Source organism: Gallus gallus, chromosome 31 (genome assembly GCF_016699485.2).
Source record: "Gallus gallus isolate bGalGal1 chromosome 31, bGalGal1.mat.broiler.GRCg7b, whole genome shotgun sequence".
Lineage (NCBI taxonomy): Eukaryota > Metazoa > Chordata > Aves > Galliformes > Phasianidae > Gallus > Gallus gallus.
In genome coordinates, this window is record NC_052562.1 from 368,160 (window position 1) to 391,428 (window position 23,269).

Sequence of the window (23,269 nt, forward strand, 5' to 3'; positions counted from 1 at the left end):
TTTCATCATCAACACTGCAATAGAGACTGCAGTATACACACAGTTAGCCACTGGTATAAACAATGGGGCTATTTGTATTTCTAAAGCTGTTTAATGAAAGCTTTCTAAAAACTGGGGTTTAGGTTTGGCCAACCTATCTACTGTCTGTCAATGTCGAAAGAAGCAGTTAATTTCTTTCTGTTGTGCATCACCCTGCAGGCATAACCTTGGCAGGCTTTCCTATTGTGACCAACCATGTATCTAGAAGTTTTTCACATTCAGAAAAATGATTTTTTGACCGTTTCCCTAGCTGTCATGTCCAGGCTCTTTAAAGCAGTAGAATATTTTCAGTGCAGAAATGAGTTTCATGTGAAAATTAGGCACCTATAAGATGTCTGGGATTTTAATGCTCGTTAAATAAATAAATAAATAAATAAATAAATAAAAAGCAAGTCAAAAGAAAAGAGAAAATGATATGACTTATTTTAGACAGTTTCATCTTTCTCACCAGTAATGATGGAAATCAGGCTGCAGTTCAGAGCAGGAACCAAGCTTATCCTTTTGAGCTGTACTGGGGGAAATCTTTACTATCTAATGACTACAAGAACTGTAAAGATAGATGAAGGTTCCTGGTCTAAATGCAGCCGTGAATTCCAAACAATCCAAACTGGGTGTTAATCCTCGGACAGCGTTATTGAAATTTGTATCCAGTCACTGCTGGAAAGTTTTTCATCAGTTTCCACAGAATCATTGAGATTGGAAGGACCTCTGGAGTTCGTCAGCAGAGAAAGCAAGGCTTGATGTCAAATCGGTTGTTGTGCTTGACATCTATTGCTTTTGTTTCAAACGTTGCACGAAGCAAGCTTAACTTGGGAAAACAATTTTTGTTTCCGTCAGTGACTGTACTGCAATAGTTTAAACTTGAGACTATGAAGAAAATAATACCTTTTTGAAGACTGTTCCCTAGGAAATCCCACCAATAGATTATGTACATATGTATATAGATGTACATGCAAATGCACTCATACAAATATCTGTAGAAATTGTTGTGGTTTAATCACTGCTGTGTAGTCTTAAAAACTGAATGCTAAGTGTTTGGAGAATTATTTTTTAGGATTTAAGCATCTTTCTTTCTGTTCACAGAAAATGCACGAAAGCAAATTGAGCAAGGTAAGCCTGACAGTGTTTTTTTCCTAGTGATTTCTCTCTATAAACATGTAATTCTTTCGGAACAGCTGAAGGTTGAGCTCAGGAAATATTTGTAGCTGTACTGTTTTTGCATAATCAAATTTTAAAAGTCATCAAGTTCCCTTTTATATTATGCATGTAAAGATAAATACCTCAGAGCATGTAGTTTGAGAAGTATTTTTGGTCAGTATGTGAGCTTGCAAATTGCTCTATCAGTGAATTATATTAATTCAGTAATTAATCTAATTTAATATGTTCTTCATTTGGGATTATGGTTCATGATTAGTGCCAGAGCCTGGAAAAGTAAAAGAAAATATATAGTTTTCTGAACTCTTTATGAAAAATCTAGGAGCTTTGCTACTGGTTAGGAGTATAATGTACGAATATAAAGCCGGTGTATTGGTTTGACTCTGGACAGCAAGTTTGCTGGGCATGCAAATTATGTCAGGGAGGGAAAAGAATTAGTTTTCCAATATTTAATCAAAATCTTTTTCGGATATAGATGAACTCAAACGGAAACTGGGTAAGAGCATATTTTGACTTTTCTCTTTTTATATGGGTTTTGAAGATTGTTAGTTAGAAGAACCCTTTTTTCATTAAAAAGAAAAAAAAGGGTCATGAGAGAGTGCCCATACTGAAAATGTCATTCTTCTCCAGATTTTCGATTAATTGAAGATAGTAATAGCAGTTAATATTAATACCACCTGGTTTTAGTCAATGAATTTTATATATCTAGTCTAAACTAATCATCTAGACTCCTTTTACTGTAAATAGACAGGGACGGGTGCCTCCAGCAGACAATTCACCCTATCAGTTTTGATGACCTATTCACATGCCTTAAATTTTATTCTGAGCTTAATACTAGGCCTCATTTCCCCAAATGAACGCACTCTTCAGTGCTGAAATTCTCAGTCAGATTTTGTGAATTTTCGTCTTGAGAAATGAATTTCACTGTTATTTCTGCTTTGTTTCATTCCTTTTTAGATGAACAGGAGAGGAGATTTGAGAAGGGTAAATAAACATCTTTTTTCTACTTTTTTTACTTTTTTATACTTTTGTCACATGTTATTCCGATAAAATAGTGGTGTTTTATGCAATTTCAAATAATAGAATTGGACAATACCCTAGAATTTATATCTTGCAAAGGTTAACTTCCCTAATCCAACAAAAATGTAATTTCAATTTTGTGTTATACATGTACGTGTAAACACCAGCCCTCTTTTTATCTATAGGTATATATATACCTATGTATCTCTATATAATGAGCATCTATCTATCTATCTATCTAGCTAGCTAACTAAATATAGCTATCTGTATGTAACTATATCTATTTACATGTTCTACATATACAGGCAGATCAGTCCCATATAAAGTGTTCTATAAACTCTAATATTCTATAATTCCATGAGTGCAGCATAATTCACCTGCTATAGTCTTCCTAACTTTTCATGGGCTTTTAATTTTGTTTCTTTGCAGAAAATGAGGATGCAGAGAAAAGAATTGGTAAGGATAATTTTAACTTTGAAAAGTCCTTAAAATCATTTAAGTTTTGTTTGATCAGAAATACTATTTTAGAATGGACTAGTGAAATATTTTGAGATCTTTAAAGGACTGGAGGACCGTCACAGCACTTCCCTCTCTCTTTCACACTTTGAGGCTTAGTTGCCCCTGAAAAAAAGGTTGTATCTGCCACAATCTTTGTCTCTGGAATGTCTATTTCCATAGTAAGGGAGTATCATTTAAGGAGTCTGGCAGACATTCAATTTTTTTTTTTCTGTAAGTGAGAAAAAATGTCTCTTTCTACTAACTAACTGGCATATCTAAAGAGGGGAATAATACCTATAGAGAGAGGGAGACACATTCATATGCACTTTGACTCTTGGCAACGTAAAGATTCTGCTTGTTGTGGTGTGAAGCATATCCACAGCCCCTGTGAATCCTTTCAAGTGGGACATGAAGGCTAAGGCAGTATTCTTGGCTTCCATTCTGAGAGGTGAAAGCATTCAAGGGAGAGATGGTTGAAAGAGCAGAGAATAAATTTTCTGATGTACTTGTCTCTTCCTCCTCACAATGGGCCATGCCAAGTGCAAGGTCTTGCATCTGGGTTGAGGCAACTTCCACAGTCAATACAAGCTGGGGGATGTAAGGATGGAGCACAGCCCTGTCAAAAAGGACCTGGGGGTAGTGGTGGATGGCAGCTGGATGTGAGCCAGCAGTGCTCTCTTGCAGCCCAGAAAGCCAACTGTGTCCTGGGCTGTGTCAAAAGAAGTGTGACCAGCAGGGTGAAGGAGGTGATCCTGCCCTTCTGCTCCGAGCTGTGAGACCTCACCTGGAGTACTGTGCCCTGTCTGTGTGACAGAGCAAGGGGAAACAGTTTCAAACTAAAAGAGAGGATATTTAGATTGGGCATAAGGAAGAACTTTGTTACAATAAGGGTGGTGAGGCACTGCGCAGGTTGCCCAGGGAGGTGGTGGATGCCTCATCCATGAGGACAATCGAGGTTAGGTTGGACCAGGCTCTGAACAACCTGATCTAGCTGTAGGTGTTCCTGTTCATTGCAGGGGAGTTAGACTAGATGAATTCTAAGAGTCCCCTCCAGCACAAACAATTCTAGGATTCTATGACTCTACAGATAGTCCAGGTGACTAGCTTGGATTTGGATAACCTCTACTCTGAAGTTACACTAGCATCCTTTCCTGAGTCCTAGGCCCAGTCACATTTAAATAATGTAGTATTGGAAATAGACATTATTATCTGTGATTCTGCAGGAGATCCTTGCCATGCACAGCTATAACATAACTTTCTCTGTTTTCCAGAAAATGTCCGGAATGAACTGAGTGAGTTGAAAGTAGAAAATGAACGTTATCACATTTTCAAATGTAATCAAAATGTTTAAATCAAAATGGAGCACTGGAACAGGTTTCCCAGAGAAGTCGTGGAGTCTCCCTGCTTGTAGATGTTTGAAAGTCACCTGTCTCCCACAGTATTCTCCTGGAGAAGCTGCAGCACGTGGCTTGGACATACACATTGTTTGCTGGGTGAAGAACTGGCTGGGAGGCCAGGCACAGAGAGTGGTGGTGAATGGAGTTAAATCAAGCTTGCTGGGAGGCCAGGCACAGAGAGTGGTGGTGCATGGAGTGAAATCCAGCTGGTGAATGCAAGGAAATACTTATTCAAGAGAGGGCTGTCACGCACTGGAACAGGCTGCCAGGGATGAAGGGGAGTGACCATCCTGGAGGTGTTCAAGAAATATTTAGATGTTGTACTGAGGGACATGGTTTAGTGAGAAATATTAATGATACGTGGATGGTTGGACTGGACGGTGTTAGAGGTTTTTTCCAAGCTTGCCGATTCTATGATTCTGTGAGACAATGGTATGGGCAAACTGCTCTGTTGTACAGATGGACTCAGTGGTCCGTTCCAACCCCAACCATTTTGTACTTCTTTGAAATCTGTAACATTATACAGCTCCAAAAGCAGGAATGTTAACTCTGCAGTAATTTAAATTAACCATTCTTCTCCTTCTTCTTCTTCTTTTTTTCTTTCTTCCAGAGTTCAGGAAAGCTCGTAGCAATGCAGGTAAGCCAAGACTCACCTGCCATTAACCTCATGTTCTTCCATGCACATAAATATGTCTATCATTTGTGCCACAAAGAATTCACAGCATGTAATAATTTGGGAAAAATATTAAGCCTGTTTGTTGAAACAGGCATACAGTCTTTTGTAGGCATCTCCCATTTACACTGTTGTCAAAAATCATGAATTGAAATGGATCGTATCTGCTCCATTTAAGACCTTTTTAAATGTTATGTGGCTTTGTGTTCTACTCAAAAAGCAAACTGATGAGTCAGTATGAGTGCAGATGGTTTAATTAAGCCACAATGAAGCGAGAGAAAAGGCATGTCCCACTGCAGATTGTTCTTCCTATTGAGTTTTTGTCTTGGGAAACTACGGTACGTTCCTGGTGTATAAATTTACATATTTATTTATTTTACCATTTGTCGTCTGTATTCTCTTCCTTTGACATTTTTGTTTATTTTCCTGAAAATCAGAAATAATTTCTTTTGCTTAATTTTTTCTTTTCCAAGTTAATATCACTCTGGATCAGACATGCAAACACCCCAACCTCTGCATTAGTGACGACAAAAGGAGGGTAAAGTCCTCAGACAAGAAAGAGACAGCCCTCAAAGCAATGGTGGTAGCTACTGAAGGTTTTCCAGACAAAAAACATTACTGGGAAGTGGAGGTGGGGAACCAATCACAGTGGGAGCTGGGAGTGGTGAGTGAGAATGTTAGGGATGTGATAATGAACAACATGGGGATTTCTCCCCCAGTGAATGGTTTATTCAGTCTACAGTACTCTCAGGGAAAATACATATTAACTGGTAGGGAGGATGTAAGTGATTGCAAACAGTGCAGTGTGGTGGGTGTTCTCCTGGATGTGGAAAGCTCTGAGCTTTCATTCTACAATGTTGAAGAAATGAGCCCTCTTGGGTCTGTCGTTTTGGAGTTTACTGGGAAACTGTATCCATTCTTCAGTCCAGACTCAAGTGGCAAGTGGCTGGGGGTACGTCCTGTAAAACCTCAGACCTATGATCCTCTTCCACAGGGTGAGAAGGAGATTAATGAGTGAGCAATGTGGTGAATAATAGAGGATGCAAAAATGTAGAAGAAGAGAAGAATGTATTTTCATCTTTAAAAAGCATGGTTAAGGAACAAATAGTCCCTGAAGTACTTCAGAGGGAGCCATCTTGCCGTAAGAGCTCATTTTGTAAAAATTGAAATGTATCAAACGTTGCAACTGTATTTTATTCTGTCTGGATTAAAAACAAGCAAATAAACAAGTAAAAGCACACACACACACAAACCTAAGTGATATGTATTTATTTCAGCTTTTGTAGCATTTACTGTATACTCATTTTTATCTAAGAGTTACAGTCAGTTATAAACAGCGGCTACATTCAACTGACTGAATGTGGAAGCCTAATGCATTTTGAGCTCACGAGTACGCACCTAGAATTAAATGACCTAATTTGCACCTTCAATTCAAATTGTGGCTAAGCCAGCATGAAAAAGCTAGCTAAATCCTACTACTTTTGCTCAGTATAAAACTGTCCTAAATAAAATTTGATTGAGTAACTGAAAAAACAATCAGGATATTGAGTTAGTGGCATGGTACATGTCCAGGTATAGCATGAGCCAACTACTCAAAGTGACCAGTGCCTTGAAAAGATGTCCAACTGAGAAATGAAAGGCATGAAAGTAAAGGGATGGGAACAACCAGAGAGTGTGGTGTGGGCTCTGTTTTCCTGAAAATGACTGAACATAGAATGCCCTGGGTTGGAAAGGATCTTAAAGATCATCTACTTAGGTCACTCTGAAAGTAATGCCTCCTATTTATTTCCACGGAAACAACAACAACTGCAAAGAACAAGATGACACTTGGATAGAGCAAATTCTCAGCTACAAAACAGTATTTTTTCAACATAGTCAGCATGATTAGCTTTGCTTTTTTGCCAGCAACAAATGAGAGCCTTCATGCTGTGTTTATACAAATCTGTACCAGCAGAGGTGATCCACTGCTATGGAGGCACTGTTGAAATGCAACACCTTCTGCCTGCCTGTGCTCACATCCACCATTTGGTCTCCATAAAAATTCATCAAGTGTTGATAAATGTTGAAGGGTGCAAATTTTTCTGCATGGAGGAATTCAATTACACACCTTTGCTTCATGAGCACTTTCATGTCAGGTGCCATTTTGTCAGACCAATCCTCTGCTGCCATCTGTCACACGGCAACAAAATTTAATGGAATATTTTCAGGAATGATCAGCCTCTGCTGGCATCTCACCAACATCGGCCTCTGACATTGTGGGTCAGCGTAATAAATAGGAGGCATTACTTTTGGAGCAGCCATCTTACTTCCAGCATCCACTGACTGACGGAGAATGGTGAATTCAATCAACTACTTCCACAGGAAACTTTCTCCAAAATTCTTCAAGATAAAAGCTGAATCAGAGACTTGTTCCCGTGGGCAGAAAACACTGTTAACTGGATGGTCTTGCTCTTCATGTGAAGAAAATAGTTCTGAGAGATGGAAAATCTTGAAACTGTTTATGAGATGAATTCTTAAGACCCCTTGATGCTGACATGGGAGAAACAGCAATTCATCCAGAAGGGTAGTTCAAATGTAAATCCAGTCTGGTGGAATATCTCTATCTGAATGAGACGTTTACCGTTAGAGTTGGTAGAGTCAATGGCTATGAGAAGAGACCACCACAAAATAAATAAATAAATAGTTAGATAAATAAATAAATAAATCTCAAAACAAAAACACAAAAACAATGAGATTGCAGGTGTCTGGTGAGCAGAACATCATTGGAGATGTGCAGCCTGGTGAGCTACTCCAAAGTTGCAACCAGACAGCAATCATATTTAACACTGCAGTTGACAAAACAAATCAGGTATGTTCAGCACACAGATAATCAATGTGAAGGAAGAGAACTCTGTTAAAATGGGCCATAGGACCATAAAAACAACAACAACAACAAACAAATGAAGAAACACCTAAAGGTACAGAGCAGAAAGGAAGGAGCCCACAAGCTGCCTTGAGACTGTTAGAAATGCATTACTTTGGAAACCTTAGTGAAATGTGTATCCCAATTCACACAGAAATGAAATTTGTCTAAAAATAAAATCCCTGGAAAATTTAGAATATATCATGGGAGCAACATAAAAGAAACCAAAAATCAGAAGGAAAGTCCATAAGGTCGTACACATGTGTAAACAAACATTCCCCAAAGCAACAATTTTAAGACGGCCTTGGAAACAATACAGAAGATGATAGAAAAAATTACATCATTGGGAATGGACTGGTAGAAATAAGATATCAGTTAGTTACCGGAATTACATGGTGTCACAGGCAAGTCCTGAAGGAACTCAAAATGAAATTACAGAATGCTTACTGTCCCCAAGTGGGATGGGGAGGAATAAGAAAAAAAGGTGAAACTCTTGGATTGAGATAAAGGCAATTTATCAAGACAGAAAGGGAAGGGAAAATCATAATAAATTCATGTATATTTACTAAACAAGTGAGAAGAGAAAAAGAAAAACACAAAAAAACGAGCCAACTTTCCTTTGTCAAAAGAGTGATGCACAGAGCAATTGCTCACCACCTTCTGACCAATGCCCAGCCAGACTCTGAGCAGCTGCAACCCCCCAGCTAACACCCCCCCAGTTTTATTGATCACCGTGATGTTATACGATGTGAAATATCCCTTTGGCCAGTTTAGGTCAACTGTTCCCATTTTGTGCTCTCCCAGATCTTTGTGCTGCCCCAGCACATCCCTGCAGGACAGTGAGAGAACTTGAAATGTCTATGGCACAACGTAAGCATTGCTCTGTAGCAACAAAAACATTGGTGTTATATCACCATTATTCACATCGTAAATCCTAAACACCAAATCATATCAACTACTATGAGCTCACACCTGAGTCCCCTTGGCTACCAGATCCTTGCCAAAAGCATGCAACAAAAAGAAAGAAAAACTTGCTTTGTCTTTTTAATTGAATTTGATTTGATTTCTTGTTTTAATTATCTATCACATTACAGCCATCTTGATTTTGTTTTCCAACAAGTGAGAGGCATTTCTTTATCATTTCCCTATCCTACTTCAGCCTGTGACTTGAGCCATTTTCTTTCTTCCTGGAATTCTTTTTTTAACAACTGGTCTAGAGGCTGCTGATAGGTAAGAGCACGAGACTTTTTAATGCTAGAAAAGACACATAATGAATACAGCAAATTAATATAACCTAGATACTATTTTGGCTAGATATATTCTATTTACTACTTCACAAGAGAGGTGCTGGGATTGCAATAAGGAATACTGTAGAGGACATCTTAGCAATATTAAAGAGAGAGTACTTCGATAACTAAGCATAGAACATTTGTATAAGTTAATCAAATAGCGTTTTGAGATTTATACTGCAGTTTTAATAATTTCATTGAACTACTTCTTTGGAAATACATTTAAACTTTGCAAAGACTTTGTAAATGTAAACTTGTAATCAGAAAGTGGATCAATGCGCTTGCCTACATATAGTTAATCATTTTAACATGCAGCTGTGTACAATTCTGGTGCTATTTTGGAAATAACGTGAAGGAATTAATTGGGAATGCATTATTCTAGCATGCTTTTTGGTTGATTAGAGTCCTAAGTGGTGGTGTGGATATTTGCATTGTCTCCTTTTTCTCCTCTGTGCATTTAAGTTGAAGTCTGTACTCTTATGTGTAATGGTGTATACCTCAGGTGCTTCCTTACAACACTCAGCTTTATTGCCCTAATTTACTTTTACTACCCTGCAGCACTTCACTGATACTTTTCATTGAAAGAGGACAAGAGTACAAATTAATTGCAGTAAAGATAGATTGCAGGTGCAAGATAACTTAACCATAGATACAGGAAATGGGGCATGCTGGGAGACAGGGTGCTGGGCTTAGTGGGTCAGTGAGAGGAGGTGTTAGAAAGGAGCGGCTGCTGGTAGTTAAGTCACCGCTGGCACCTTGCTCTGAGAATTGTGCACCAGAATGTGATTCACTACTGCAGAATCAAGGTAGGTGAGGAAGCATGAAGCACAGCTCAGTTTTGTAAATGAATCCAACGCAAGCAGGTGATGCATTGCAGCCCATGCATAGCATGAGAGCCCATCAGTGTAACAAGAGGGCTGGCAGTGAGCTTCAGACTGGGTTCAAGGTCTGCCCAGGGCACAAGCTACCTGCAGCACAGGTCCAAGGTCTGTCAAGAAGAGAGAGCTAGGAACTGGGCTGCAGTCCATGGCACAAACTTGAATTTCCAAGAGCAGTGGGCAGAAGGCATGGCTGGAGGTGAGGGTGCTCAGGGTCGTTAAGGCTTCTTATTGCACTTAAGGCACTGACAATGGCAAAACTGGGAGCACCATGTGACCAACCCGATTCTTAGTGCCAAAAAGAACCCCAGTGATAACAGCATGCAGCCAGATGGAGGGTATTGAGAGTCTGTCTGTGCTGCTCATCTTGTTCATGGATTCCATCAGAGACAAAAAAGGGAGTCTGTAGCTTATGCCAACCTAAAATCAGCAGCAGCTACAATGAGGGAAAAACTCCATCTGTTCTAAGGGCTGTAGATTTTGTTTGTGCTGTTTAGAAGCAAAAAAGTATTTCCTGCTTGAAACTGCGAAACTTTGGCCTCAGGCGATGTAGTTGCTTTGTAGAGCAGTTCTGTGGTTGTGAAGGTCATCCTTGACAAAGCAAAAATCACTTTCACGTGGCCTAAATGCTTTGCCATTCCTAGGCCAAGAAGGAGAAGACAACAATTTTTCATCACAATCTGAATCTCCTTAAATCCTTGGTGAGGCCCATGGTATGGTCTGAGCTTAGGTAAGAACAATGTAAGGTAGTAGTAATTCACCTGGTTAGAAATAGGTCCACAGAGAGCTCAACTAAGTAGCAAGATGGTTCCATCCTGCATATGTTTCTTTTTTAGGAAGATCCATTTTATTATATTCTGTTCCTCTCAGGAATTCTTCTTTTTTCTCATAGCAGGTCAGCCATTTCCAGGAGTATTATAAACAATTTGCCCGACATGACATTTTTGGAAGTTTTTTCGGGGGTGCGCCCAAGAAACATCAGGGTAGTCCTGTTCTTGAATCTTCCAGCAATTTTGTTTTTTGCAACATGATTTACAGGTAAGAGAAAAGTTACTATATCCAGTGATTCAATTTAGCTGCAAATTAGCAAATTATTCAATTAGTAGGATATAAATAAGTACGATAAATTCTATCTAAGATCAATAGCATGCAGTGAAGAAAGCAGAATCCATGGAGTAGGTTGGAACTGAGTTCTAGTTCCAATTTCTCTCAACCACACCTTTCCTCTAAGTGATTAAATTAAAAAGAAAAAAAACAAAAGTAATAGAAGAAGAGAAAAACACATTCTATTTTCCTGTATTAGCATATAAAAGTGAGTGTCACCAAGCTAAGTATCCCTTTTGTGGACTATCTTAGTTGCTGATCACTAGAGGATTGTTGTCCAGGGTGAAAAGCCCCTTAGGGAGAGAAAATTACTGAAATCTAACTTTGGTGTAGGGGCCACTAAGATGATCAGAAGGCTGGAGTGCTGCTCCTATGAGGAAAGGTGGAGGGAACTGGGATTGTTTAGCCTGGAGGAAATGAGGTCTCCCTGGAGCCTTCTCATGGCCTTCCAGTACTTGAAAGGAGCATATAAACAGGAGGGGCAACGGCTGTTTACAAGGGTGGATAGTGATAGGAGAAGGGGGAATGGTCTTAAACTGAGACAGGGGAAGGTTTTGGTTGGATATTAGGAGGAAGTTTTTCACACAGAGAGTGTTGACGCACTGGAACAGGTTGCCCAAGGAGGCTGTGGATGCCCCATCCCTGGAGGCATTCAAGACCAGGCTGGATGTGGCTCTGGGCAGGCTGGTCTGGTGGTTGGCGACCCTGCACATAGCAGGGGGGTTGAAACTCGATGATCACTGTGGTCCTTTTCAACCCAGGCCATTCTATGGTTCTATTATATACTTCCCGAAGGAGATTGTCTTCATCTCTGTTTGTGTCACCTTTACGGTATTTGTTTTAAACCCATGCCTGGTTCTTTCTGGTCAGGAATTGACCTGAAAGTTTAAACCATTGATTTGAACCACGTTAAAACTTGCTGTGATGAAGTTTCTGAGGTAGGTCTCCAAATGACTTTCAAGGGATAAGGAAAGATCAAGATAATGACTGTTACTGTTCCAGCCCCAGTTTGCTCACCAACCCACACTGCTGATGTATCCACCAGGAAAAGGCCAAGAGCAACCTCCTATGCCAAACCAAAGTTCTGCTCATTACTTTGACACAACTTAGTGTACAGTTCAGCATCAAGTATCCTAAGATATCACACCTGCACTTCAGATCATATCCCCATTTTCTGATGGAATAAATGTACTGTAGATCCTGTCTGACCCATTCAAGACCAGGGCTGGGACAACGCTGACCATCTCAAATGGTGGCAGACACTCCAGTCCTGCTCTGGGTTCTCAGGGAGTACAAGTAGGTGTGTTGTCTTATTACACACGTGAAAAAGGCATCGTCAGTCTCTCACAGGTCCCATAGCCAAGATGAGTGAAGAACAAGAACCTGCACAGATTGCTTTCAGGGTGTGAAGATTGTTGCACAGATCCTTGCACCTCGTGGTGGTAACTTGCTCAGTGAGCTTTCAGTTATAACCCTCCCACTTATGTACATATTGTCTGCCTGAAAAAATCCTGTCCCAAATGGCCCTGTTCTCCAAGAGTATCTAACATGACTGATGTGTAAAACCTGGACAGGTGGGAATGTGTGCGTGTGGCTTAAGGAGCTGGTAACATTGACTCAAGACTCTCCCCATCATTGAAGGAGACTGAAGAATTCTAGCCTAGAGGGCTCATTTTTGTTTTGGATTGACGTAATGCTGAGACTTTCTGTCTCATTGTTCCGTCAGTAGAAAGGTTATATTTGCAGAGAAAAACAGTGCTCCCACATTTTTCTTGCAGGTGAAGTTCCTATCACCATCACCATCACATTGTCCTGTCATAATAAGAAGGATGGGCCTAATGCTGTGAATTACTTTAGCCCGTTTCCAACAACGCTTAACAGCTGACTCAATTCAGACAACTATTGCTCAATAATTTGAGAAAATCAGTGGCTCTATAGCTATGGCATTGCACTACCCAACTTCTGTCTGAAAAAGAAAGAGCACCTGGGGTTGCCAGGAGAGCCAGGAAGACAGTTTTCAGGAGTATGCTTTTAAGATGGACCTTTCTGGGAAAAGCTTTTGCTACTTCCCTTCTAAGCACTGTCCCAAAAGATCTCACTGGGGAAGGGAGTTCCAAAGTATTATAAGGAAGGCAGGTTTACAGCTGCACAGAGACTTTCCATTCTTCCAAAAAATGTCCAGTCCTTGGTTAGGAAAAGACCTTATGAGTGTCAAATATCATAAACCGAAGAAGGAAGAGTGCAGTAGAGTGAGTGGATTGGTTTACGACGAGTATATAGGATGTATGTTTATTTGATGGACCAAAGTGAGAGCTCAGAATGGTTGTCCTCATCTGTGAGGCAAGGCTATTCTCCTGCCACAGTATGCATTTGTTGGGGTCTGTAGGAATTTGTGGCAGTTCACAAACTGATCAGAATCCACACTAATAAATGCATATCTAAGTGGTGAGATGGAACAACTATGGAGAGCACAGTGCAAGGGTTTGGTCTCTTGGTGGCCTCAGTGCTCTTCTGTGCCTTACTGTGCATTTGGGATAGATGGGAGGGTGTTCTTATGATATTAGGACTCAAATATTGACTGGACTTCTATCTCAATGACATTTCTGCTGTATCAAGATTTTAAGCACTGGACGTTGAGGGCAAGCAGACCAAGGTACAGGATATGTGATGACAGAGCAAATAGGGGACTGTGAGGTTTAAGTCTTGATCATGAAATGGAAAGAAGGGGCAAATGAAATGTGATGTAGGTGTTACCACAAAGCCACTGTGCATAGGAAAGCCCTGACTAAGTGAGGGGTTTGTGGAGGATGAGTGTGCCATGCTGAAGACGTCTAGGGAAAGGGATGTGACTTATGGGGGATGGGTTACATAGAAAGGTGTCCTGATTACTCTCACCAATATCCATGTCACTTTTTCAGAGGAGATCCAGGCACGAGGAAGATCAAGGAAGGATGCAGAGAAAGGTGAGTGAATGCAGGGCTAGTGCCCCAGTGCTTCTGTGCATGCGTGTTTTCCAGCATGATGAAGGTGTTGGTGTAGTGTGCGTGTGCCTTGCTTGAAGGCATCTCGCCCTTTTTCCCAAATCCTTCTGGAGGATGATCTGTTAATCCTTTTTTTAAAATCTGTTATCCTTTTTTCCCCCATTTCTTCTTGCAGGGACCCGGAAGGATTGCAGGGACCCAAGGAAGATTGGTGAGTGCAGCTGTCTGACTGCTGGCCAGCCATGCCACAGCTAGGCAGGCTGTTGGGATGTGCGGTTCTGTTGGAGGCTGTAATGAGTTTGGTGGAGACTTTGGAGCAGATGAGAGTGTAACAAGGGCTGCTCAGGGAAGACAGAGATGAGGTGGCTGGATGGAGTGCCTGGGCCTTGATTATCCCCGTGTGCTGCTGGGGAAGTGGTGGATGGCTTAAGATGCGGTGTTCCCATTACGAATCAGAAGGCTGTGATTTTGTTTATGTATTGCCTTGACATGCGTTCCTGCCAGAGGCCCTTGTTAATCATGGCTGGGGTGGGCAGCTCCAGTGGGCAGCACCTGCGACCAGTGGGTCTGAACCTGAACCTTGGTTTCTTCTTTTCTGGCGGTAATGTAGTCTGTGCAGAGGAGCCCCGTGCAAAGAATGGTGCTCCGTCCAAAGAAAGTGGTGCTTGCCCTCAGTCATTTGCTACTGAGGGCCTCCCATACCTTTCCCCAAGCCTATGTGGGCTCTGGCATGGTAAGCAGGGTGCTCCCCAGTTCCTCCTTGTCTTCCTGAAGAGACTGTGGTAGAAGGTGAATGGTGAGTGGGACTGTCCCTTGGTACGGCATCCCTTCCACCAGTATGCAGATTTATCTGTCACAGGTGTTGCGCTGGTGGTGAGACGTGCATGTAGCAGTGTTTGGAAGAGATGCGAGTGCAGGAGGGGCTGTGGAGGGAAGACAGAGCTGGGGCAGCATGGAGATGGAGAGCCTGGGCCCTGAGCAGCCCTTTATGCTGTCAGGGAAGTGGAGACTGGTGTTGGTGGCAATGATCGAAGCCAGGTGGTGGGGGACGTGTGTGTCAGTATGTCAGGGAATGAAACAAAGTCCACCCAGAGAAGCTTTTTGCTAGAGGCACTGGGTGGGAATTCTTAGTGGGCTGTGCCCTGGGCCCAGTGTTTCTTGGGCCTGACTTGTTGTCTTTTTTGTGGTGGCTGTGCAGAGGAGCTCCGTCCCAAGTCTGTTGAGTCCTTCTGCTTGCCCACAAGCATTCCCGATGGGGATAAGGCCTTGGGGATGGTGACGAGGGCTATTCCAGCCATGACTGCTGTTCCAAGTCAGCTCTTTTGAGTATGCCTGCAAGTTATTGCCTCTTCTGTCTTTTTGTGTGCTGGTCCGGAGGAGATGTTGTGTCCCTACACTCTTCGTCTCCCATGAGGAATGTGGGATTGAGGCCCTTGCAGGGCCATGTCACTGAGACAGGAAGAGCAGCGTGAAGGGCCATGGGGCTGGCCTGCACTGCAGCTGTGTGCTGCAGTGCTCAGAGCCCAAGGACCAATTTTCCCCTCTGTGGACATTGCCACCTGCCTGGAACAGATCCTGATGTCTCTTCCTTCTCCCCACACATCTTTTTCAGAGGAGCTCCAGGCACAAGGAAGATCAAGGGAGGATGCAGAGAAAGGTGAGTGAATGCACAGCAGTGCTTCAGTGCTTCTTTGCATGCGTGTTTTCCAGCATGATGAAGGTGTTGGTGTAGTGTGCGTGTGCCTTGTTGAAGGCCTCCACCCTTTTTCCCAAATCCTTCTGGAGGATGATCTGTTAGTCTTTTTTTTTTTTTTTAAATCTGTTATCCTTTTTTCCCCCATTTCTTCTTGCAGGGACCCTGAAGAAGGAGATTGGTGAGTGGAGCTGTCTGACTGCTGGCCAGCCATGCCACAGCTAGGCAGGCTGTTGGGATGTGCGGTTCTGTTGGAGGCTGTAATGAGTTTGGTGGAGACTTTGGAGCAGATAAGAGTGTAACAAGGGCTGCTCAGGGAAGACAGAGATGAGGTGGCTGGATGGAGTGCCTGGGCCTTGATTATTCCTGTGTGCTGCTGGGGAAGTGGTGGCTGGGTCAGGAGGCGGTGATCCCACTCAGAATCAGAGGGCTTTGACGGTGTCTGTGAATGGCCTTGATAAGGCCTTCCTGCCAGAGGCCCTTGTTAATCATGGCTGGTGTGGGCAGCACCTGTGACCAGTGGGTCTGAACCTGACTTGGTTTCTTCTTTTCTGGTGGCTATGTAGTCTGTGCAGAGGAGCTCCGTGCAAAGAACGGTGCTCCGTCCAAAGAAAGTAGTGCGTGCCCTCAGTCATTTGCTACTGAGGGCCTCCCATACCTTTCCCCAAGCCTATGTGGGCTCTGGCATGGTAAGTGGGTGCTGCCCACTTCCTCCTTGTCTTCTTGCAGATATTCTGGAGAAGAAGAACGGTGAGTGCGACTGTCCCTTGGCAAGGCATTCCTTCCACCAGTTTGCAGGTTTATTTGTCATGGTGTTGTGGTTGTGGTGAGTCATGCATGTTGTAGTGTTTGGAAGAGCTGAGAGTGCAGGAAGGGCTGTGGAGGGAAGACAGCTGTTGAGCATGGAGATGGAGGGGCTAAGCCGTCCTTAATGCTGCTGGTGAAGCAGAGTGTGGTGTTGATGGCAGCAATGCAAGCCAGGTGTGGGGGGACGTGAGTGGTGGTGTGTCAGGGTGTGAAGCAAAGTCCCTCCAGAGGAGGCTTTTGCTAGAGGCATGGGTGGGGGTTGCCAGTGGGCTGTGGCCTGGGACCCGTGTTTCTTGGGCCTGACTTGTTGCCTTCTTTTGTGGTGGCTGTGGTGACTGTGCAGAGGAGCTCCATGCCAAGTATGGTGAGTTGCTGTGCTTGCCCACAAGCATTCCCGATGGGGATAAGGCCTTGGGGATGGTGACGAGGGCTATTCCAGCCATGACTGCTGTTCCAAGTCAGCTCTTTTGAGTATGCCTGCAAGTTATTGCCTCTTCTGTCTTTTTGTGTGCTGGTCCGGAGGAGATGTTGTGTCCCTACACTCTTCGTCTCCCATGAGGAATGTGGGATTGAGGCCCTTGCAGGGCCATGTCACTGAGACAGGAAGAGCAGCGTGAAGGGCCATGGGGCTGGCCTGCACTGCGGCTGTGTGCTGCAGTGCTCAGAGCCCAAGGACCAATTTTCCCCTCTGTGGACATTGGCACCTGCCTGGAACAGATCCTAATGTCTCTTCCTTCTCTCCACACATCTTTTTTCAGAGGAGCTCCAGGCACGAGGAAGATCAAGGGAGGATGCAGAGATAGGTGAGTGCATGCACAGCAGTGCCCTAGTGCTTTTTTGCATGCGTGTTTTCCAGCATGATGAAGGTGTTGGTGTAGTGTGCGTGTGCCTTGTTGAAGGCATCCCGCCCTTTTTCCCAAATCCTTCTGGAGTGTAACAAGGGCTGCTCAGGGAAGACAGAGATGAGGTGGCTGGATGGAGTGCCTGGGCCGTGATTATCCCTGTGTGCTGCTGGGGAAGTGGTGGCTGGGTCAGGAGGCGGTGATCCCACCCAGAATCAGAGGGCTTTGACGGTGTCTGTGAATGGCCTTGATAAGGCCTTCCTGCCAGAGGCCCTTGTTAATCATGGCTGGTGTGGGCAGCACCTGTGACCAGTGGGTCTGAACCTGACTTGGTTTCTTCTTTTCTGGTGGCTATGTAGTCTGTGCAGAGGAGCTCCGTGCAAAGAACGGTGCTCCGTCCAAAGAAAGTAGTGCGTGCCCTCAGTCATTTGCTACTGAGGGCCTCCCATACCTTTACCCAAGCCTATGTGGGCTCTGGCATGGTAAGTGGGTGCTGCCCACTTCCTCCTTGTCTTCTTGCAGATATTCTGGAGAAGAAGAACGGTGAGTGGGACAGTACCATGGCAAGCATCCCTTCCACCAATATGCAGGTTTATTTGTCATGGTGTTGTGCTGGTGGTGAGATGCGCATGTTGTAGTGTTTGGAAGAGCTGAGAGTACAGGAGGGGCTGTGGAGGGAAGACAGAGCTGTGGAGCGTGGTGATGGAGAGCCTGGGCCCTGATCAGCCCTTTATGCTGTCAGGGAAGTGGAGGCAGGTGTTGGTGGCAGTGGTCCAAGCCAGGTGGTGGGGCACGTGTGTGTGAGTATGTCAGGGCATGAAACAAAGTCCACCCAGAGAAGGCTTTTGCCAGAGGCATGGGTGGGAGATGCCAGTGGGCTGTGGCCTGGGACCTGTGTTTCTTGGGCCTGACCTGTTGTCTCCTTTTGTGGTGGCTGTGGTGACTGGAGCTACGTGCCATGTCTGGTGAGTCCTTGTGCTTGCCCAGAAGTTTTCCCGATGGCTTTAAGGCCTTGGGGATGGAGAAGAGGGCTAGTCCATCCATACCAAGTGTTCCTCGACAGTTGCATGTTCAAGCCTGCCGCTTCTCCATTCTCTGTGTTCCTGCTCCAATGCCTCTTTGCATGTGTATTTTTCAGCATTTTGTAGGTGTTGATGTAGTGTGAGTGTGCTTTTTTGAAGGCATCCCACACTTTTTTCCAACTCTGCATGTAGGATGTAGTACTAAGCAAGGTTTCCTTCCTTTCTTTCTTTCTTCTTGCAGGGACCCTGAAGAATGAGATTGGTGAGTGAAGCTGTTCTATTGTTGGCCAACCATGTCACCAGATGGCAGGTTATTGGGTCATGATGTTGTGTTTGAGGAGGTGTTGTGTGGAGGAGTCTTTGGAGCACATGAGGGTGCAGAGGGGGCTGTAGTGGGAAGGCTGAGGTGCGAAGTCTACAGATGGCTCAGCCCCTACCAGCCCAGTCTTATTTGGTAGGCATTCTCGCATGGACTGGTGCAATTATTCTGGCTCTAGTTTGAGGGGTATGTGGGCCAGCATGACGTGGCATGAGCAAAGGCACCTCCAGAATCCTATGCTGATCGTCGCTGTGTTGGGATGTCCAAGCCTGAATGTCCTTAAGTGCCCATGGTGTGAAGTCTGTCTGAGGAAGAACTGTGTGAAGGATTTGCTTCTTGTGCTTTCCTGCACCGTACTCTCCCACATTTTCTATTTGCAGAACTGCTGGCATGTGTTCTTAACAAGTATATCAGAGGAGCTCCAGGCACAAGGCAGTGCAAGGAGACCTACAGATATTTTCTACAGGGGAAGATGCTTGGGAGATTTTGAGGATGGCTATTCCAGCAATGCCAGTTTCCTCCCAAACAGCCCTGTGAGTGGGCCTGCCACTATCCCAGGCTCAGCATTTACTTTTGGTATTGTCAAAGCTTTGCCCCTGGACCACTTGCATAATGTTTATTTTATCTCCTTGTTTTGGAAGTGGTTCCTCAACGTAACTGTGGAGTTACTGTTTATGTTGTCTTTGCCTTTCAGCACTCTCTCAGAATCTGACTGTTAAGTGAATGTTAAGGGTATAATGTCCTTGAGTGCTCATGTTGCAATGCCAAGTGTGAAGGGAGGACTTCACCTGGGATGTGTTTCTCCTCACCTCCTTGGCTGTTGTCTCCCACAGCTTCTGATTTTCAAAACTGATCTCAGAATCACTGAATTGTATGGCTTGCAGAAGGACGTCTCTAGGTCACCTAGTCCTCCTTTTAAAGCAGGTTTCCTATTATAGGTTGCACAGAAAAACATCCTTGTGGGTTTTGAGTATCTCCAGAGAAGTAGACTCCCTGGGCTCTGTCACTGGCACAATAGCTTTCACCTCTTCCTTTTAGTTGTGTGGGATCTCCTGGAAGTTTTGTACTTGCTGCTTAAGTATAATGCACTTGTGTGTAATCAGCTGATGTTTTCCTGGTTTTGAATTTTCTTGTTGTTTGTCATGGAAGATAATCATTATAAAATGGCTTTCTTACCTGCAGAACAGGCAAGCAATAACACAAGTGCTTGATCATCTGCCAGCAGCGTGGGCTGTTAGGTCACTGGAGACTTGATCTCCTGAAAACACCCTTTTCTTCCTTTTTTTTTTGTTCCCTGTAGAGTTATTGTGTGTACAAAGACATAAAGGTAAGAAAAATACCCTTCTGAATCCCACTTCTTAAAGCTTTAATATAGCTCTTGAGTAACCATTTGTCCTCAGGCCTCTTGTTCTGTAAGTAACAGCACAACAGCAAGAACTGACTTTGAATCCTTCAATTATCCACTTGCTGTCCTAGAAATGTCTCAATTTTTGTTCTTCTAGGATACAAAACAGAATTGCTTCTTCTAAAAATGTAGAGATTTGGTCTTTATAAGAAGGAGAATTTTGCTTCCGGGTGTTCAGCTAGAGCAATACTACTGCTAAGCGTATACAAAGCTACTGAATTTATCATGAAACCCTGGTGAATGGAATTATTCCTCATTCCCTTACAAGAAGATTTTGTGATTCTGGTTTTGTTCAAAGAGGAGCTGTGTTCCAAAGCAGTAGACCTCTTGTTATTTAGTACTTAAGAAATTACCTTTTTATTGCAGTTGATGTCACCCTTGATGCTGACACAGCTCATCCTAGACTGCAAGTGTCTGAAGATGGGAAGAGTGTAACAGATACTGGTGTGATCAGAAAGGTGCCTGACAAGGACGAGAGATTTGATTCCCACACTTTTCTGTTGGCAAAGGAAGGTTACAGATCGGGGAGGCACTACTGGGAAGTAGACGTTGGAAAGAAGCGAAACTGGAACTTGGGTGTTGCCCAGGAGACTGTGAGACGAAAAGAGACAGTGACTCTGTCCCCTAAGAATGGTTTCTGGGTCATAGGGTTAGCAGATGGGCAGGAGTATTGGGCCCACTCAGATCCTTGGACCCGTTTGATGGTGAGTGGGAGACCACAGAAGATTGGGATCTTCCTGGACATCTCATCCAAGAAGTTATCATTCTTCAGTGTTCATCAGAAAAAGTTACTGTACACTTTTACCTCTGTTAATCATCACAGCCAGAATGTGAAGCTTTTTCCTTTCTTCTCAACAGGTACAGCTGCAACCAGTTCTGACACTGAGCCTCTAAGAATTGCAGGGGGCTTTGATGATGATGACAAGTGAAGGGTTGAAGTGAAAATGCATGGTTAATTAATGACCAAAATCCAAAGTCTGAGGTCAGATGACATTGTATTCAGCCCCATGCTTTTTGCCACCAAGTAGAAACATATAAAATTCTTCCATCATTGCTTGCTAAGCCTTCCCTGAGCCATTTCTGCAGGAAAACCCTGACTTCAGGCCACTAGTCAATGGGTAGAGAGAACCTCCAGGTGTTTCTATGAACCTACACAAGTGTTTTCTAAGCCCAGGAACTGATTACCATTGTTTTGTGTGTGTATGTCTGTGTACATATCATTCCATCAGGTGTAAAGAAGAGCATGATTTTTTTTTTCCTGTGAACTGATCATCACAGGAAACATTCATGACGCCTACATACAAAAGCTGGCTACTGTGCTAGCATGGGAAAGCTTTCTGATGAGCTGAAACCACACTGCTGAAAATTACCTCTGACTTCTGTTACTGGATGATCACCAGTCATGGCAGTCATGGCAGATATTTCTATGTCAGTTGCAAAAATAGAGTGCCTACTGAAGGCAACTTGACTGACTTGCCATCAGTGTTTCTTTCTGCAGAAATTCCTTTCCCTTGGAAATGGCTCTGTCTGACCCCAGAAGTCAGCAAAGTCCTCCCAGCTTGTCTGTTATCTTCTACAAAATTCATCCTATTTTAAGCCATTTAAAGTGTTTCCTTGCTTTCTCATGGATCTTCAGTGACTCCACTCATACATACATTTATTGCAATTGGTACGATAGAAAATTAAAAACTGCAGGCTCAGGGTGACAACCATGCAGTTTACCATTTCCGTGGTACCATCAGGTTCCCATCCCTACAGTGTTATCATGGAGCCTGGCCATGGTGTTCACATTCCTCTCAACTCTCCGTGCTGTGTCTCTCAGAGTCATTTAGTCTCTTAGAGCACACCAATCTCAGCTTGTGTTACTAATATCTGAGGTAGTAAGTTATGCTGCTTAGGGAACTATCATAGGACAGATTCCATGCATATTCACTATGTTCCACCGTGGAGTTTCCCTCAATACTGTACCTTCCCATTATAGATGATCATCACAATAAGTCACCTCCAATAATTGTTCAGCAGCTGGCAAGATCATAATTACCCAAGGAGGCACTGCACACAGGTATCAGTAGGCTGGATAATCTTTTTGTTCACCTAGAGCAGATAGTGAGGGTGGAGTGGCCAGAAATCAGCTACCTCATGAGGCACATTAAATCCCACTATTCTCATTTCCTCTTTGCACATTGAACTGGGAGCAAGCTGAGAACGTGTCCTAGAGACACACAGACACACATGGGACACTGATACTTGTGGCCACAAAGGCTGCCCCAGCCAAGGGCTACTTTCAACAGCACTTACACAGAGGTCTCACATATAACAGACACAGACTGCCAAGACTCCTTCCTTCTCTCCAGTTGGTAGAGAAAGAAGTTCTCTAGAGAGGAATACAGTACTCAAAGGCTTAGATGTATTTTTGGATACTCTGAGTACCTCTTTTGGTCTCTGTGTTCATCAGGCAGACCCAGTATGTCTGGGTGTCTCATTCTGCCTGGAAACCCTGCCCAGATCCTAGGTCCTCTCACATGACTTCATGGGTAGAATTTAGACATACTGTACACACATACTTGACACATGGATGTCAAGTTAGGTATACTGCACACCAGTATGTCTAACTTGAAGTTCTCTGCAAATGCACGCGCTCACACATCTCTCAAGCACATCACATTCTCAAGTTCAAGCACAGACCCACCAACAACCTGATCACCTTATCCAAATCAATCCCCCCGCTACTCGCTTAAAGTTTGCTAGTGAATATACATGGACATCCCATGCACATCAGGTTGGAGAAGATATACACACTTGAGAGACTCAGTATTTGATGCCAGGCCCAGTGGCTGTGATCCAGTGCCCTACTCCTGACTCTGGGGTGAAGATACTTGTCTCACTCACACCAGTCCCATCAGTATTCGGTTTGGGAAAACATACCAGTCCCATCCCATGACTGGGAGTAGAAGACGCACACTTCCTCCAGTACTTCACATTAGGGCCCCACTCACTCCAGTAGTGGTGCTACACTCTGCAGCCTACAGCCTCAACCTGACTCCAGTAACAGACCCCCAGACCGCTCATTGATCTGCCAAGCAGATGGCAATCTGGGATCATAAACTGTGGAGCCCTTGCAAGTCCAATCACTGACAATAGGACCCTCACCCACTCCCATGGCTGATCCCACATCTACAGCCTACACCCTTGGCTTAACTCCAGTAGCTGCACTCAGTCTGCTCATACCAATCCCTGTAGCCAGC

General features: G+C 43.7%; 3 protein-coding genes across 16 annotated transcripts in view; 2 read left to right on the forward strand and 1 right to left on the reverse strand.

Moving 5' to 3' along the window:
- The window catches only part of LOC121107837 (butyrophilin subfamily 2 member A1-like), a 142,035-nt gene that overhangs the window by 59,537 nt on the left and 59,229 nt on the right, over nt 1-23,269 (forward strand). For 2 of the 12 annotated variants that reach the window (XM_046904816.1, XM_046904817.1), the window contains exons 25-30: nt 1,123-1,149; nt 1,664-1,690; nt 2,152-2,178; nt 2,644-2,670; nt 3,984-4,004; nt 4,720-4,746. In XM_046904816.1, coding sequence (XP_046760772.1) covers nt 1,123-1,149; nt 1,664-1,690; nt 2,152-2,178; nt 2,644-2,670; nt 3,984-4,004; nt 4,720-4,746 — 156 coding nt within the window. Of the gene's footprint in view, nt 1-1,122; nt 1,150-1,663; nt 1,691-2,151; nt 2,179-2,643; nt 2,671-3,983; nt 4,005-4,719; nt 4,747-5,255; nt 6,035-8,873; nt 8,915-9,667; nt 10,051-10,743; nt 10,890-13,873; nt 13,919-15,789; nt 15,811-16,204; nt 16,380-16,779; nt 16,801-17,194; nt 17,240-23,269 lie in introns of those variants that run through there. The other 10 variants (XM_040654171.2, XM_040654172.2, XM_046904825.1 and 7 more) reach the window with 10 other exon arrangements.
- Nucleotides 1-23,269, reverse strand: part of LOC121107841 (butyrophilin subfamily 2 member A1-like) — a 143,329-nt gene that overhangs the window by 15,076 nt on the left and 104,984 nt on the right. The gene's annotated exons all lie outside the window — the stretch shown is intronic.
- LOC121107875 (E3 ubiquitin-protein ligase TRIM39-like) lies at nt 18,027-21,086 on the forward strand. Of its 3 annotated transcripts, XM_040654480.2 has the most exons (4): nt 18,027-18,243; nt 18,542-18,562; nt 19,920-19,946; nt 20,391-21,086. In XM_040654480.2, the coding sequence occupies exons 1-4, from the start codon at nt 18,237-18,239 to the stop codon at nt 20,951-20,953; spliced, it is 618 nt and encodes a 205-aa protein (XP_040510414.1). In that variant the 5' UTR covers nt 18,027-18,236; the 3' UTR covers nt 20,954-21,086. The 3 variants fall into 3 exon arrangements, with proteins under 3 accessions (XP_040510414.1, XP_046760847.1, XP_040510415.1); XM_046904891.1 differs by lacking the exon at nt 19,920-19,946; XM_040654481.2 differs by lacking the exon at nt 18,542-18,562.